Source organism: Xenopus laevis, chromosome 5S (genome assembly GCF_017654675.1).
Source record: "Xenopus laevis strain J_2021 chromosome 5S, Xenopus_laevis_v10.1, whole genome shotgun sequence".
Classification (NCBI taxonomy): Eukaryota; Metazoa; Chordata; class Amphibia; order Anura; family Pipidae; genus Xenopus; species Xenopus laevis.
The window spans coordinates 6,088,262-6,103,463 of NC_054380.1; the positions used below are offsets into that span (position 1 = coordinate 6,088,262).

At 43.4% G+C, this 15,202-nt stretch overlaps 1 protein-coding gene across 4 annotated transcripts in view; it reads left to right on the forward strand.

Moving 5' to 3' along the window:
• The window catches only part of LOC108717635 (kinesin light chain 1), a 29,718-nt gene extending 15,073 nt beyond the window's left edge, over positions 1 to 14,645 (forward strand). For 2 of the 4 annotated variants that reach the window (XM_018264852.2, XM_041564187.1), the window contains exons 11-15: positions 567 to 675; positions 827 to 991; positions 10,648 to 10,772; positions 11,264 to 11,321; positions 13,239 to 14,645. In XM_018264852.2, the coding sequence (XP_018120341.1) occupies positions 567 to 675; positions 827 to 991; positions 10,648 to 10,772; positions 11,264 to 11,321; positions 13,239 to 13,310 (529 nt within the window). In that variant the 3' untranslated portion in view covers positions 13,311 to 14,645. Of the gene's footprint in view, positions 1 to 566; positions 676 to 826; positions 992 to 6,936; positions 7,319 to 10,647; positions 10,773 to 11,263; positions 11,322 to 13,238 lie in introns of those variants that run through there. The other 2 variants (XM_041564188.1, XM_018264853.2) reach the window with 2 other exon arrangements.
• The last annotated feature ends 557 nt before the right edge of the window (positions 14,646 to 15,202 follow it).

Here is a 15,202-nt window from a genome sequence, read left to right on the forward strand (position 1 = left end):
TTCTTAGATCTACCAGGCAGCTGTTATCTTGTGTTAGGGAGCTGCTATCTGGTTACCTTCCCATTGTTCTGTTGTTAGGCTGCTGGGGGGGATGATATCACCCAAACTTGCAGTAAAGAGTGACTGAAGTTTATCAGAGCACAAGTCACATGACTGGGGGCAGCTGGGAAACTGACAATATGTTTAGCGCAATGTCAGCTTTCAAAATTAAATATAAAAAATCTGTTTCCTCTTTTGAGAAACAGAATTCAATGCAGAATTCTGCTGGAGCAGCACTATTAATGGATGCATTTTGAAATGTGTTTTTTTCCCATGACAGTATCCCTTTAAAGGTGTGAAAAGGATTGTTACAGGGAGAGAGCTGGGAAGTTGTAGGATTCACTTCTTGTACTGCAGTTACATCAGAAGCTCTGTGGTTCCTGTATAATATGTACTGTATGTCTAATAGAAATGAATCTTATTCCAACCTTAGAAACTCTGTGTGTAGTCAAGTATGTCAGCCCCAAGCATTGCAAGTTGTTTTAAGGCCCCTCCACTTGGGGGTTAATATTATGTTCCTTTTGTAGCCCCACAGTGAACACAACACTACGCAACCTGGGAGCACTATATCGCCGACAGGGCAAGCTGGAAGCAGCTGAAACATTGGAGGATTGTGCTCAGCGCTCACGCAGACAGGTACACCCAGTATAAACAGATCACTGCCACTCTGGGCCTAAACAGGACCCATCTCCACTGACCTGCTGATTTAGAGCAGAAGCAAAATTATTGGGGAACAAGGAAATATTTGTCTTTTTAGTTTTTCACTCATTTTTTACCTTTGTTTTAGGGTCTGGATCCAGCCAATCAGACAAAGGTGGCTCAGCTGCTGAAAGAGGGTGACACACCTGAGCAGCGACGGAAGGGTCGGGAAACCCCCCGGAGTAGTGTGAAGTATGAGAGTGGAACAGAGGGGGGAGAAGAAGTGAGTATGGGAGGAGTTGAGTGGAGTGGGGTAAGTACAGATCCTCCATCATGATATCCAGGAGCGCTGCGTTAGCCATGCTCTTCCCTTACTAGAGTCTATTTAACAGTGGGTCAGGGGTGCAGCTTGTCTGTTTAGTTTCCTCTGCTGTTACAGATCCCTGAATGGTTTCCCCTCTGCTACCATCTAACTGGCTTATGTGTCAGATATAATTTACACTTCCCACTCCATAGACACTGATCTGAGCTATAGCCCCTGTATCCAGTGTGTGCTTCTCAATGTTACCCCTAATCACTTGGTGCAGGCAGTCTCCATATCCACTCAGTACATCATAGTTACTGAACTCCATCTGCTATTTTGGTCAGAGACATGTCACTGTCATATGTGGCACATACATCAGAGACATGTCACACCTTGTCCATGTCCAGTTTGTATGAGTTTACATGTTAAATAAAGTCATTGAATATAAAGGGGTTAAATACCTTCAGGTGTAAGTAGCAGCGCCTAGTGTAATTCCTTCCCCATGTTCATGCATGTTTCCCGGCATATGGAGAGCATGTTCCATCCAGTCCCACCCTAACACTAAGGGGGGAATTCACGAAAGTGGTGATATTGAGTCAAAATAAAAGTGGAGATAAAAATGTCTGATTTCCCAACAAATTCATAAATATCTGTGTTTGTGAATCCGTCTTTTAAACAGACCGTTTTCAGATTTTGTCTTTTGCACAACATTTTAACAACATTCTTTCTGAATTTGTCTTTAGCTTTTGCTAAACCTGTCAGTCAGCCAACAAATAGGAATTTTTGGGGAGGGGGTTTATTTTACATAGAAAAATGATAGATTTTTTTTCAGGATAACCTGGGCTTTCTAAATCTGCCTACATATTTGTGTAATTCCACTTCTGTAACAAGATATAAGGGTCTGAATACAATAAATGCTATTTTGCATAATATAGGGATTTGTATAAGAAATATGTTTTATCTTAAGTCAAGTGTCTCAGTGCTGCTAAAACTAAAAAAAATGTCTGGGAGGCTTTACTTTTACTTTATTTCACTCAAATTGCTAATATTGCCTCACTCATTAAGATAAAACTAGTAAAATAATGAAAGTGTGAGTTTAAAACCTTTTACGTTTCAAACTGTATAAAATACACTTTTTTTGTTTAATCAGTGTTTTACTTGTTTTGTTAATGAGGCCTGACTTTAAAATGCTAATCCTTATTAATATGATAATAATTCCCCAATGGGGCACCTACAAGAAGTGTGAAATGAAGACTAGCTCAACCAAAGCAGAACAGATGATTTTAGAATTGATCTGACACATGGAGAAGATGAATTACACTGAGCTTTACTCCGTTTTTAAAATGTCGGGAGAAAATGTCATTTAAAATGTTGTTTTTGCACAATTTTTATGTACCGTATATACTCGAGTATAAGCCGAGTTTTTCAGCCCCCAAAATATGCTGAATAACTCTACCTCGGCTTATACTCGGGTCAAGTGCAAAAACGGTTGCCGGCGTCCAAGAATAGTCGCCGGCGTCCAAGAATAGTCTCCAAGAATATTTGCGGCGTCCAAGAATGGTTGCCGGCATCCAAAAACGAGATGCCGGCACCTCCAGTAGGAGCAGGAACCCTCAATTTTTTGATTGAAACTTACCAGAAGCTGCTGCATTTCTCACCCTAGGATTATACTCGAGTCAATAAGCTTTCCCAGTTTTTGGAGGTAAAATTAGGTACCTCGGCTTATACTCGGGACAGCTTATACTCGAGTATATACGGTAGTTTGAAAGACAAATTCATAGTGTCTGGAAACTGTCTTTTCAGTTTACAGTATTTTACTCCAGTTTACCACCAGTTTCACTCCAAAAATGGTCTCTCTCCACTTTTGTGAATTCCCCCCTAAGCCTCTTAACCAACAACCCTTAACCCTTAACTCTGTGCATATTCCTTCCATTCGCTGCCTGCGCTCTTCCACTAACCGGCCTCCTGGGTCACTGTGTGTTGCCACTTGTTTTTCTTGTAAATGTCAAATGTGCTGCAAGTGAATTGGGAAACTGTCATCCTGTAGATGTGGGAAAAAGAGGGGCTCATGTATATGAGTATAAGAACCTTGTGGAGAAAACTGTATGTATGTTTGGTATGTAGTTGTGTCCTCTCTCTTATTGGTGCAGTATTTACAGTAGGTGGGTAAATGGGTACTTATACTGGTATGTAGGTGGATACTCTTACATTGGTATGTAAGTGGGTAATCTCATACAAAAGAGGGGAGTTGTGGGTGAACTCCAAGGCTAAGTAAAAATGTGTTTAAAAACAATGGAAGTGCTACTGATTTGGCCAATTAATCAATGCACATTCCCTGGTCCCCTGTCTCATAAGTAATTCAGTATAAATCTAAGGGCATGTGTTTACAAAAACAGGGGTTTTTAGTTGCAAAGTTATGATCATAAAATTAATAACACGTCAAGGTTAAAAGGCATGTAAAGTCTAAAATAGAATAAGGCTAGAAATGCATTTTGTATACTAAATATAAACATGAACTTACTGCACCACAAGCCTAATCAAACAAATGATTTATGCTTTCAAAGTTGGCTACAGGGGGTCACCATCTTGTAACTTTGTTAAACATCTTTGCAAGACTAAGACTGTGCACATGCTCAGTGTGGTCTGGGCTGCTTAGGGATCGTCATAAACAAAGCTGCTTGAGTTCTGCATGGCTGGGAAGTAAGGCGGGGGCTCCCCCTGCTGTTCATAAGTATGATTGTTTCCCTGCAGAGCAGTTAGGGACCGTCTGACAATTCCTATCCACAGCAGTAAATGAAGGGAGAATTTCACTGCATACAGTCAGGTTTCTTATAAAAACGGTACATATTTTTTAATTAAAGTATATTGGAGATAGGTTTCTTTTTCATTAAAGAAAGTAAAAATGGGATTTTATTTTTTTGACTTTACATGCCCTTTAACCCCAAACAGTGATCCCTAAGTTGTTTACCTCTGGTCATAGTATAAAAAGACTTGTACCTCTCTGCATAGTAGCATTTCTTGGGTTAAGTGTCTCCTGAGCTGGCAATTGGTTTCAGTCTGAGGGCTAGATCCTCCCCTGCCACTAGCTTAGAGACTGGCCAAACCAACACCAATTTTTTAAAAATGGAGTGCACCCACAACCGCCCTCTTTTGTATTTTGAATTGTAGCCAGAAGCTGCAGGCTAAGCTTCATGTTGTTTGTAGCACCCCCATACCCACCCCTTTAAACAAACTGTGGTCCTATGCCTTTAAAAAATTGGTGTTGGGTTGAGCAGTCTATTTCTCTTAAAGGAGAACTAAAGCCTAAAAATGAATGTGGCTGAAATTGCCATATTTTATATAGTGAACTTATTGCAGGAGGCTAAAGTTTCAGCTTGTCAATAGCAGCAATAATCCAGGACTTCAAACTTGTCACAGGGGGTCACCATCTTGGAAAGTGTCTGTGACACTCACATGCTCAGTGGGCTCTGATTGGCTGTTGAGAAGCTAAGCTTAGGGCTCGTCACTAATTATCCAGCAGAAAATGAGCTTCCCTGGCTGTAATATAAGCTGATGCTACAGGTTTGCTGATTATTCAATTCTGATGCTAATTGCACTGGTTTCTGTGCTGCCATGTAGTAATTATGTGTATTAATTACTAATCAGCCTTATATTGTTACATTTGAATTCTATGTGTACTGTATATTGTGAGTGGGAGATGCCTACCAAGGAAGGGGTACCTGACAGTGCGTCTCAGTAGAAGGGGTACCTGACAGTGCACCTCGGCAGATGGGGGACATACAGTGCAGTTGGTTGTGCCTATGTGTAGTCTTTAGGCCAAGCTGGATGTTACCTGCCCTGCATGATGTTTCTAATAATCCTAGAGAACGAGCTAATGCTGCCCTTTGGTACTACCCTACCCCTATGTTATTGTGCCATGTTTCCCCCGCACCCTAACAGCTTGTACTACCTTTCCTCCTGTGTTAGTCTGTCATGTCAATATTCCCTTAACGGCTCCAACCCCAATCCCTTAACCTCCATTGCCCTCAATCACTCCCCTTGCAGCATTCCTGCCTTTCTGTGACCCTGGCATTATCATCCTGCTCTCCTTTACTTCTCTAACCCGACTGACCTCCTACTCCCTTAATTACACTCACATTTGCCCATTACCCAGTGACCTCTCATTCCTTCTTCTCCTTATTCCGACTGCCCCTTTGCTACAGTCTGCTCTTTCCTCTAGTCCCACCTTTATATTCCCTCTGTGACCCTGATATTCTCTTCTCTTTTAGCAATGAAACCGGCCATTACACTCCCAGTTACCCCTGCAGCTAGCCTTCTGCCCCAGGCCTATTTATATATATATATATATGTACCTCCAGGAATATTGACTTTATTGCCATGATGTTGTCCCTATCAGGGATCGGCACCATCTTCTTCTTATTCATGTGATGGACACAACTGCATTGGCTTCATACTGTCACTTGCTTCCAGATTTGGGCTCCAGCTCACCCACAGGACATGTTTATTAGTTGTGTCTTTACAACTCCCCTATACCCCCCATCATCCCCTGTGGGACTGCCTTGTGAAATTATAACCAGTAATTGGGCCTATTCCTGTATGTGGCCGGTCTTCTAATATTGACAGCAAAGTTTTATCACTCCAGGAGGCTCATCTTCCTAATCATGTCTTGTGTAGGTTTGTACTAATTACTGTTTTGTCTGGGCTTATATCTGATATCCACTCACCTTAGACTGACTCTCCAAATCTAACCAAGAGCTGCAGTACTAGCTCACCTGTTAGGGCCCAGCTGGACCTACATTACCCCCGGCCTATAGGGTCACAAACCATTTAGTTACTTTTCCTATTCCCCGCCCCTCCACCATGTTATGTTTAGAGTGTAACCCTTTGTGCACTACAGCTCCACTCACATCGGATCCCCAGCTGCCAATCTCAGTCCCCAGATTGGTCATTGGCCTTGTAAGGCACTAAAAGCCTGACCTTCTTTGTGTGACCATGAGCCAATGAAATCACAGTTAGGAGCAGTTTGGATTTGCTGCAGCTGGTAGATTATAACATGACTGCCCTGAGTATATACAGTTAATTTTCTGTGACTAATCAGTCCTTCCTCTGCCTTTCCTACCCTTCCCATGGGGATCCTGCAAATGCTCCTGGAATCTTGATTGGGGACTGTGTCCCACTTTGTGTTTCAGTGTTTGTCCTTCCTGTCTCTTGTGCTCCCCCAACCTGTTCTCTGCTTTCCCTCCTGCTCAAACACCATGATGGGCTACACAAGTTAGTCCTCTCCTCCTACAGACACACAACACTAACCCATGTTAGGACCAGCCTAGTCTCTATACTGATATAATAGCCCTTACTTGTGTATTTATATCTGTCTGCGTGTGATACGGGAACAGGCCAATATGTGGGTTATCTCACCAATTGTATCACCCCTGGTTTACTCCCCTGTACCCTAGTGGTACAGACTGATCTCTATCCTGTGTATCCCCCCCCCCCCTGATACCCTAGTGGTACAGACTGATCTCTATCTCTCCAGACCTAGACTGCCTCCTTACCTAGACTGCCCCCAGACCTAGACTGCCCCCAGACCTAGACTGCTTGTTGTAGAACATCAGTAAGAGCAGTACAACCCTCGATGAGCAATCCCTGAAACTCCTTGAAGGGAAACAGTTGAGCAGATCATTGCTTGAATTAAAGCAGTGATATATCCTCTTCCCTGTTTAGTCCTGGAGAGGGGCGGAGCCTGGGGTCCAGATACAGAGACACACACATGTACACACACACACAGACACACGTACACACAGACACGCACATATCTTCCCTGTGTCTTTCCGCCATCACCCCCTCTGCTTCTTTCCACCTTCAGCCCGTCTGTGCATGATGGGACTGAGCATTTTTGTAGCACAAGTGCTATAAGATATTCTTTTGGTTTTTTTTTCTCATTTCTGTGCATTTAGGCCTAATTACCCCAGGCATCATCGGAATTTGTACCCTTTTCCCAATCCCACATTGAGGCAGCCGTCACACCCCCCACCAAGCAAGAAGCAGATGGTGCATTACTCTCAAGAGGACATTGATCAGCCCCTGTCCCACACAATCACTACAAGATACTATTGTGCAGATGTGCAGCCCACCCCTCCACTTGTCCCCCGTCATTATCTGAACCCATTGCCTTATGAAAGGGACAAGTATTCCCGTGTGCCTGGAATCTCTCTGTAATATTCCGTCGAGTAGTATCATATCCATGTCTTTTCTTTTTTATAAATTATATTTTCTTTGCTTGATTGGATGGACTCTTCTGCTTTCTTACAATCAGAATAAATTAGACCAATGCATTAAGATGAAAGCTGTTCGCTCTGCTTAATGAGTCAATTGGGGCAGAATTCAGAACTATCATTTTATGGAGGCAATAGCATTTTTGGAGGTGCACAAAATTTCACAAACGCGGCAGGATCCTCCTCTTTATGTAATTGCAGGACCTTAAAGGAGAACTAAACCCTAAAAATTTATGTGGCTAAAAATGCCATATTTTATATAGTGAACTTATTGCACGAGGGTAAAGTTTCAGCTTGTCAATAGCAGCAATGATCCAGGACTTCAAACTTGTCACAGGGGGTCACCATCTTGGAAAGTGTCTGTGACACTCACATGCTCAGTGGGCTCTGAGCAGCAAGCATATCATCTGTGATTGATGGTAAAATGGTTTGCCACTTTTGGTTGGCTAAGCAGAATGGGGAGGCAGCGCATCCTGCAGGGCCTTATACAATGTTGACACCAATTTGGGGGAATCAGAAGCACAAAGTATATCTTCCTTTTCAGATTTATGGAATGTAAGGTTATAGCTCTTGAATTGAGCTTTAAAAAACGTGCTTCTAAAGGGGTCTATGGGAAATGTCGCAGGAAATGTATTTTGAAGTTGAGGAAAAGTAAAGAAAGTTCTAGGTTTCAGGAAGTCACCAAGTTTCTTAATCTGCCCATTAGGTCAATAGATAAAATCTAGAAGGTAGCGCAAGTGATAGAGATGTGAGCTCCTCCAGAGCAAAATGTATAGTGATATCAGGTAAGGGGATATTTTGAATATGTGCATGGATTCCTGCCCAGCAAAGTAGGGAGCACTCAATTCTGGTGGTAGTAGGTTGGAGTCTTTCAATTTACACATAGGACAGTGAGAAAGTGAAGTTATAGAACCCAGGAGCAGCATATGTAGTAACATGTTAGGGTCTTCAGGATTGAGAATGAACCAGTCATGTATGTGTGAAAACTGCATAGCTAGTTGAGACCAATACTTTGTATTGGTGTTGTAAGGGATTTCCATGAGAGCCTGGGTTGTTTCCAAGACCATATATGACCATAAGACCATAGATGTTGGAGAATATGGTGGATTGGCAAAATATGCGTTCTTCGCAGGTTTTGTAGTGAAGACTTTGGATAGTTTCTGTGCCTCGAATAGCAATGGCTAGTGGTTCTTTTGCTAGTGCAAGTAGAAGAGGAGACAATGGACAGCCTTGTCGGGTGCCTCAATGTAATTTGAAAGATTGAGATCTGGAGTTATTCACCCAGGCCCGTGCGATTGGCTCTGCGTATAACAGCTGTACCCATGCAATAAACTTGGGTCCAAATCCAAATGCTTTAAGAGTTTCCCACAAGAAGGCCATTTGAAGACTTTCAGTGAGTGTAGAGATACTGCAATACGCGAACCAGTGTTATCTGTAAGTTGGTATACATATTGAATATACATATTGATTGAGGTAGATATATTAGGCATGAAACTAGACTGACGTGGTGTATTATTGATGTTATAACCTTTAGTAGTCTAGATGCTAGGACCTTTGCTAGTAGTTTAGCATTAATGTTTATTAGTGAAATAGGCTGATATGATTCACACAGGTCTGGGTTTTTGCGGAGTTTGTGGATCAGTACTATTAGAGCAGAAGTATCTAAACACAGAGCTTTGGGTCTTTGCCATGGTCAGGAAGGAATTCCCCCAGTATTATGTGGCTGCTCTCTACCATAAACAGGTTGGGTAAGTGGATCCAGTCTCCCTCCACTACAGGTACAGAGCTCTGATTCTCTGCTACCTGGTCAAGAAGGGTAAGTGATTTCAGGTGGTGGATCCATGTACGAATCACATTGTAGATCCACAGGGGCCATGACGAGTACTTCTGTGCTTTTTGAAAAGTGAAGGGTCTGTGTCGAATGACTTGTAATAATCTATTAAATTTGGTTTACATTGGTATTTTGCTCTAGGGGTGCAGGTTTCATCGGCAGTGATTGGATTGTAGATTGGAATGTTAGATCCAAGGTTTCAGACTAGGTTATTTGCCTTGAATTTGAATGTTAAATGGTCACCTCTATTGGGTGATGAGCTCAACATGTCTAAGTTGGATGTTATCTCTAAATATGGAGGTTGAATTGTTGTTTTTAGGGGTGTGGATAGTAGGCTGTGAGAATTTAGGCTGAAAAATTGACTCTAGGGTCTCAGTCTTACAGATTATTTCAAGAGGTGTAGTATAGAGTGCTAGATGTGCAGACATGATAATGATGAGCTTTAGATGTGCAGGCAGGGCGATGAAGCTCTAGATGTGCAGGCAGGATAATGATGAGCTCTAGATGTGCAGGCAGCATAATGATGAGCTCTAGATGTGCAGGCAGCATAATGATGAGCTCTAGATGTGCAGGCAGGATAATGATGAGCTCTAGATGTGCAGGCAGGATAATGATGAGCTTTAGATGTGCAGGCAGGATAAAGATGAGCTCTAGATGTGCAGACAGGGTGATGAGCTCTAGATGTGCAGGCAGGATAATGATGAGCTCTAGATGTTCAGGCAGGATAATGATGAGCTCTAGATGTGCAGGCAAGATAATGATGAGCTTTAGATGTGCAGGCAGCATAATGATGAGCTCTAGATGTGCAATGCAGCATAATGATGAGCTCTAGATGTGCAGGCAGCAGGTAGGGCAATGAAGCTCTAGATGTGCAGGCAGGATAATGAGCTCTAGATGTGCAGGCAGGATACTGATGAACTCTAGATGTGCAGGCAGCATAATGATGAGCTCTAGATGTGCAATGCAGCATAATGATGAGCTCTAGATGTGCAGGCAGCATAATGATGAGCTCTAGATGTGCAGGAAGCATAATGATGAGCTCTAGATGTGCAGGCAGGGTGATAAGCTCTAGATGTGCAGGCAGGATAATGATGAGCTTTAGATGTGCAGGCAGGGTGATGAGCTCTAGATGTGCAGGCAGGGCGATGAGCTCTAGGGGTAGAAGCCAAATGTTTGTTCAAGAGGTGCAGACTGAATATTTAACTCTTTCTTTACAAAGTTCATGTGTTAAAGAATGGCACTGAAACAATGAGTCTGAGTTGTGTTACAGTACAGTGGTAAGTGTAAGTTGTGTTACAGGTTGACCCCGAGTATGAGTAGTGTTGTATTACAGGATAGTAGTGTAACAGTGAGTATGAGTTGTGTTATAGGACAACCTTGTAGGCAGTGAGTGTTCCTGTTGTTTTACAGGACGGCAGTGTAACAGTGAGTATGAGTTGTGAACAGGATGGCAGTGTAATGGTGAGTGTGAGTTGTGTCATTGTGCTACAGGATGGCAGTGGACCAGTAAGTGTGAGATGTGTTACACGACAGCAGTGTAGCAGAGTTGTGTTGTGTTACAGGATGGCAGTGGGATGCTAAGGCGCTCTGGTTCTCTTGGCAAGATCCGTGATGTTCTGCGCAGAAGCAGTGAAATGTTGGTGAAGAAACTGCAAGGAGCAGCTCCCCCAGAACCTCGCAGCACAAAGTAATGAACCCTCATGCTAATACTATTCCTGTGCCACACAATCTAACTGTAATTATGTGCCACACACACAAAAACTAATAATGTGCCACACACACTAAACGATTCCTGTGCCACACTTATGCAATCCCTGTGGCATACACACATACTTATGGATATACTAACACAATCAATATGGGATACACACACTAAGACTATCCCTATGGGATGCACTCACTAACACTATCCCCATATGGTACCCACAGACATACAGTCCCAGTGAATACACACATGCACCTTCTGAAACACAATTACTGTAGAGTGTAAATGTGAATTGGGTTAGATCTTTGTTATTATTAGTTAGACATACCAGGTAACACAATGTGGATGGTGGGAGTGGGTGCTGCATAGGCAGGTCAGTATAGAATGTAAATCATAGGCCAAAATTTCCATGCAATCTTATCTCATCACATTTGATGTCTAGTTTAATTTCCTTATATCTGTTTTGCTCACAGTATGAAGAGAGCAGCTTCCCTCAACTATCTCAATAAATCCAGCGATGAGACCTTCCAGGTAATGGAGACATTTTAGATCAACCTTAAAGGAAAACTAAAGCCCCCCACCACTTTCCTACCACCCTTCCCCCCCTGAATAGTTAGTTACCCCTGAAAATGCCCCTAATAGTTTGCTAACGAATTTGTGCAGCGTATTGGGCACCATCTTCTGGATCTCCAGTCTTCTTCGGGTCTTATTCCTTCCCTTCGGCAATTTCCGGCACTTTTGGTGCATGCACAGTTGCTATGAACAGAAGACTGCTCCAACTGCGCATGCGCCAATACACACTCGTCTTCAGAAGACAGGAGATCCGGAAGATGGTGCCCATGAGTTCCACTGAGCTTACTCTGGAACTATAAGTGAGCAAATTCTTAGGGGCAGTTTCAGGGGTAACTATGCGGGGGGATTACCTAAGGTAGTAGGTAGAGGATTTTCTTATTGGGGGAGTGAAGGATTATTCTGGTTTAGCTGTCTCGGAGATTAACCCTTCAGGGAGAGGTTGTTTACATTTAAGGCCAACTGGGAACAGCTATAGTGGAGCCAGCCATAGAGCCTGCATAAACCTCGATCAGCCATTGTGCCTATTTACAATGTATACACCAGAGTCAGCCATAGAGCCTATTTACAATGGATACACCTGGGTCAGCCATTGTGCCTATTTACAATAGATAGACCTGGGTCAGTTGTAGAGCCTAGTTAAAATGGATAAACCTGGGTCAGCCATAGAGCCTATTTACAATAGATACACCTGGGTCAGCCATAGAGCCTAGTTACAATGAATACTCCTGGGTCAGTCGTAGAGCCTAGTTAGAATGTATAAACCTGGGTCAGTCGTAGAGCCTAGTTAGAATGTATAAACCTGGGTCAGTCGTAGAGCCTAGTTAGAATGGATACACCTGAGAATAGAAAAGCCGGGCTGGATGAGCTGTAAGGGAACAGTACCACAGCCAGGACCTTTGAGAAACAATAGGAGGTGGTACACGTACTAAATCAGCTGTAGAGCTCGGTGGAAGGAGATACTCCTGCCATTTCAGCCTAGTAGGGACATATGTACATTTTCCCTGTACTAAGTTTTACACGACCTTTGCTCCACCCTGTATCCCTCAGCTGTCTCCACTCTCCAGCCTCTTCCTTCCCCTCCCTCATATTCCCAGGCTCTCCCCTACTCTCTGATGGCTGGATCATTACTCCCTATTTATTTCCCACTCTCCCCTCACTCTCTATTGGCTGGATCTTTACACCCTATTTATTATTTATTTCCCACTCTCCCCTCACTCTCTATTGGCTGGATCATTACTCCCAATTATTTCCCACTCTCCCCTCACTCTCTATTGGCTGGATCTTTACTCCCTATTTATTTTCCATTATCTCCTCACTCTCTATTGGCTGGATCATTACTCCCAATTATTTCCCACTCTCCCCTCACTCTCTATTGGCTGGATCATTACTCCCAATTATTTCCCACTCTCCATTATTTGTTGGATGGCTGTTCACTATTTAGTGAGTCTCTCTGTCACTTTCTGTTGCTGCTTCGCAGGCTCCTTGAACAGATGAAATATTTTCCCTTTAGTGGCCATGTTGCAGCCAGGTCTCCTTTATCCCTCACTGTGGCTCTGGCTCCCTATTCATTTTCGCCCCTCCAGATCATTATTTAGCACTTTACTTCTGATTTCCCATTTGTCCCGCTGTTGAGTCCATTTTGTAATATCTGCGCTGGATCCAGGTTTCAGTTTAGTACTGATGGATTCCCTTTTGTCCCGCTGGTTCTTTCCTTTAGTGCATTTCAGTGTTCCTGGATCCAGTTTATTTAGTGAACAACATTTCTATCATGTTTTTTTTTTTATTCAAGTGGGACCGTTACCTTCTGCTTCTATTCTTCCCCCCCGTCATGGCAGCAGTAACTGAACTGATAACACATTTTGTTTTGTCCTTTAGGTTTCTCAGAATCTTCTGTCCGAGACGCGGGGGCTGAGCGCCAGCAATATAGACTTGTCGTCCCACAGCTAAAGAGAACGTTCTGTACCCAAACAACTCTGTGACCCAAACACTAACAGAGACTCCCTAGTAGGACCTGCCATTCCGCACTGACCTAAGGGAATCTCCTTTTGATTCTCATGCATTCTCTACGCTTGAATTCCCACAACCCAAAAGTATGAATGAGCACTGAGACCCCTCCGCAACTCGGAATAAGTCCCACCAAGAGGCACTAGGACTTACCTGGGGACAACACAGAAGCCTTTATGGACACTAATAGGGGAGCACTGCTGTCCCAAGCACCAGTAGGAGGAGAGCACTTCTGCCCCAGGGACAAATACTAGAGCCCTGTACCCCTCAGCCATGGAATTCTTGTATAAAGGTACCAATCCATTCCTGTCTGGGCCAGTTGGAGGGCAATGCAAAACAACACTTATTTAATTTTTCTACAGATCCAATGGCCTTTAACCCCAGCCTCTCCTTATAATGGTACCAGCCCATTTGATGGCTCCAATAGGAGAACATTATCACCCCCAGCCACCACATTACTGCATAACAGTAGCAACCCCTGGAATGGTTCACTGGCACTAATGGGGGAGCACTACAGGCACCTTATTATTTTTCCCTGTGCCCAATATTTATAGATTAATGCTAGGATTGTGGTACCAGGACTGTACCCGGTATTTATAGGGTGTTCTAGACTTCTAGAATTATAAAAAGTAAGGCCAGACTGGGGGACCCCTATATTTAAAAGCTGATTATTTGGGGGACACCTTATAATGACTGAGAAAGTATATGGGGGCCCCCCAGCCGCTGGAAAGTCCTTCCTGCTGAGATTTCTGGTCTTATTAATAACCAAAAACACTCCATTTGCTTCCTCTTACCTCTCCAGTGTCCAGCCTTTTTTTTGTGGCCCCTCTATTCTCCGCAATCAGCATGGGAGCGCCTAACACCCCCCCCCCAACGGCGTGTGCATGATAGTAGAGTCTGAACTGTAGGACCATTAGATTCAGTAGAAGCCGAATGCTATGCACCCCTTCCTAGAATGTGGCTTCTCAGAAGCCTGCACTGCTATAACTCTCTGTCCCCATGTATACTGCTGTCCTGCACCCCGAAATTAAGCCTTACAAATGTGGGGCTCCCCATGCTTTCTCTGCCTTCTTGTAATGCCCCACCCTGCTTCCCCCAATGTCTTGTTGCTGTACCCTGCCGCAGCATTGTTCTCCTCTGGCGAATCTAGGGGGCATTTTTATATTTATACTGTCTACCAATCATTGCTCTTTGTCTGCCTCCCCACCCCAGTGACCCCATCCTTCTGATTTTATCTGTATAAGAAGCTCAGGAAAATAAAGATTCTCACAAATATGATCCGCTGGGTTCTATAAACTTCTATGTGTGACTGGAGCTTCCCCAATGTTGCATGATCTGCCCATGATCTGTGACATTTCTGTAGGGCTGGGGGTGACAAGGATTCAGCCTAATGCCCACGGCATGGAAATCATGGAGATGGTTTGTGATTGTTCCCTTTGGGGGGGTCCAACTGTGACAATATTGGTGTGTGTTGGACTCAACTAATCACTTAAATCCAACTGGATCAAGTGTTTGATTTTCCAGATTGGAACCAACACAGTTATTTACTGTAGATAATCTCAGAAAAGGTCCAACAAGCTAATACTGGGTCAGAGCCGATATCTGTAACAATGGAATGAGTGGGACAGACAAACAAGTTGCTAAAGGACACACAAACCATGAGTAACGAAGAGACTAACTACCACAATTCCCGCTGTTGACTGCTTAGGTCTAAAGGAGACCTTCACATAACAGAACCAGAAGGATTAAGGCGCTAAAAACCATGTTTGACATCTCTCCTCACATTCCCTATAATGCGTCAGTCTGTGGAGGCCAAACCTTTGGGTCACCAACAC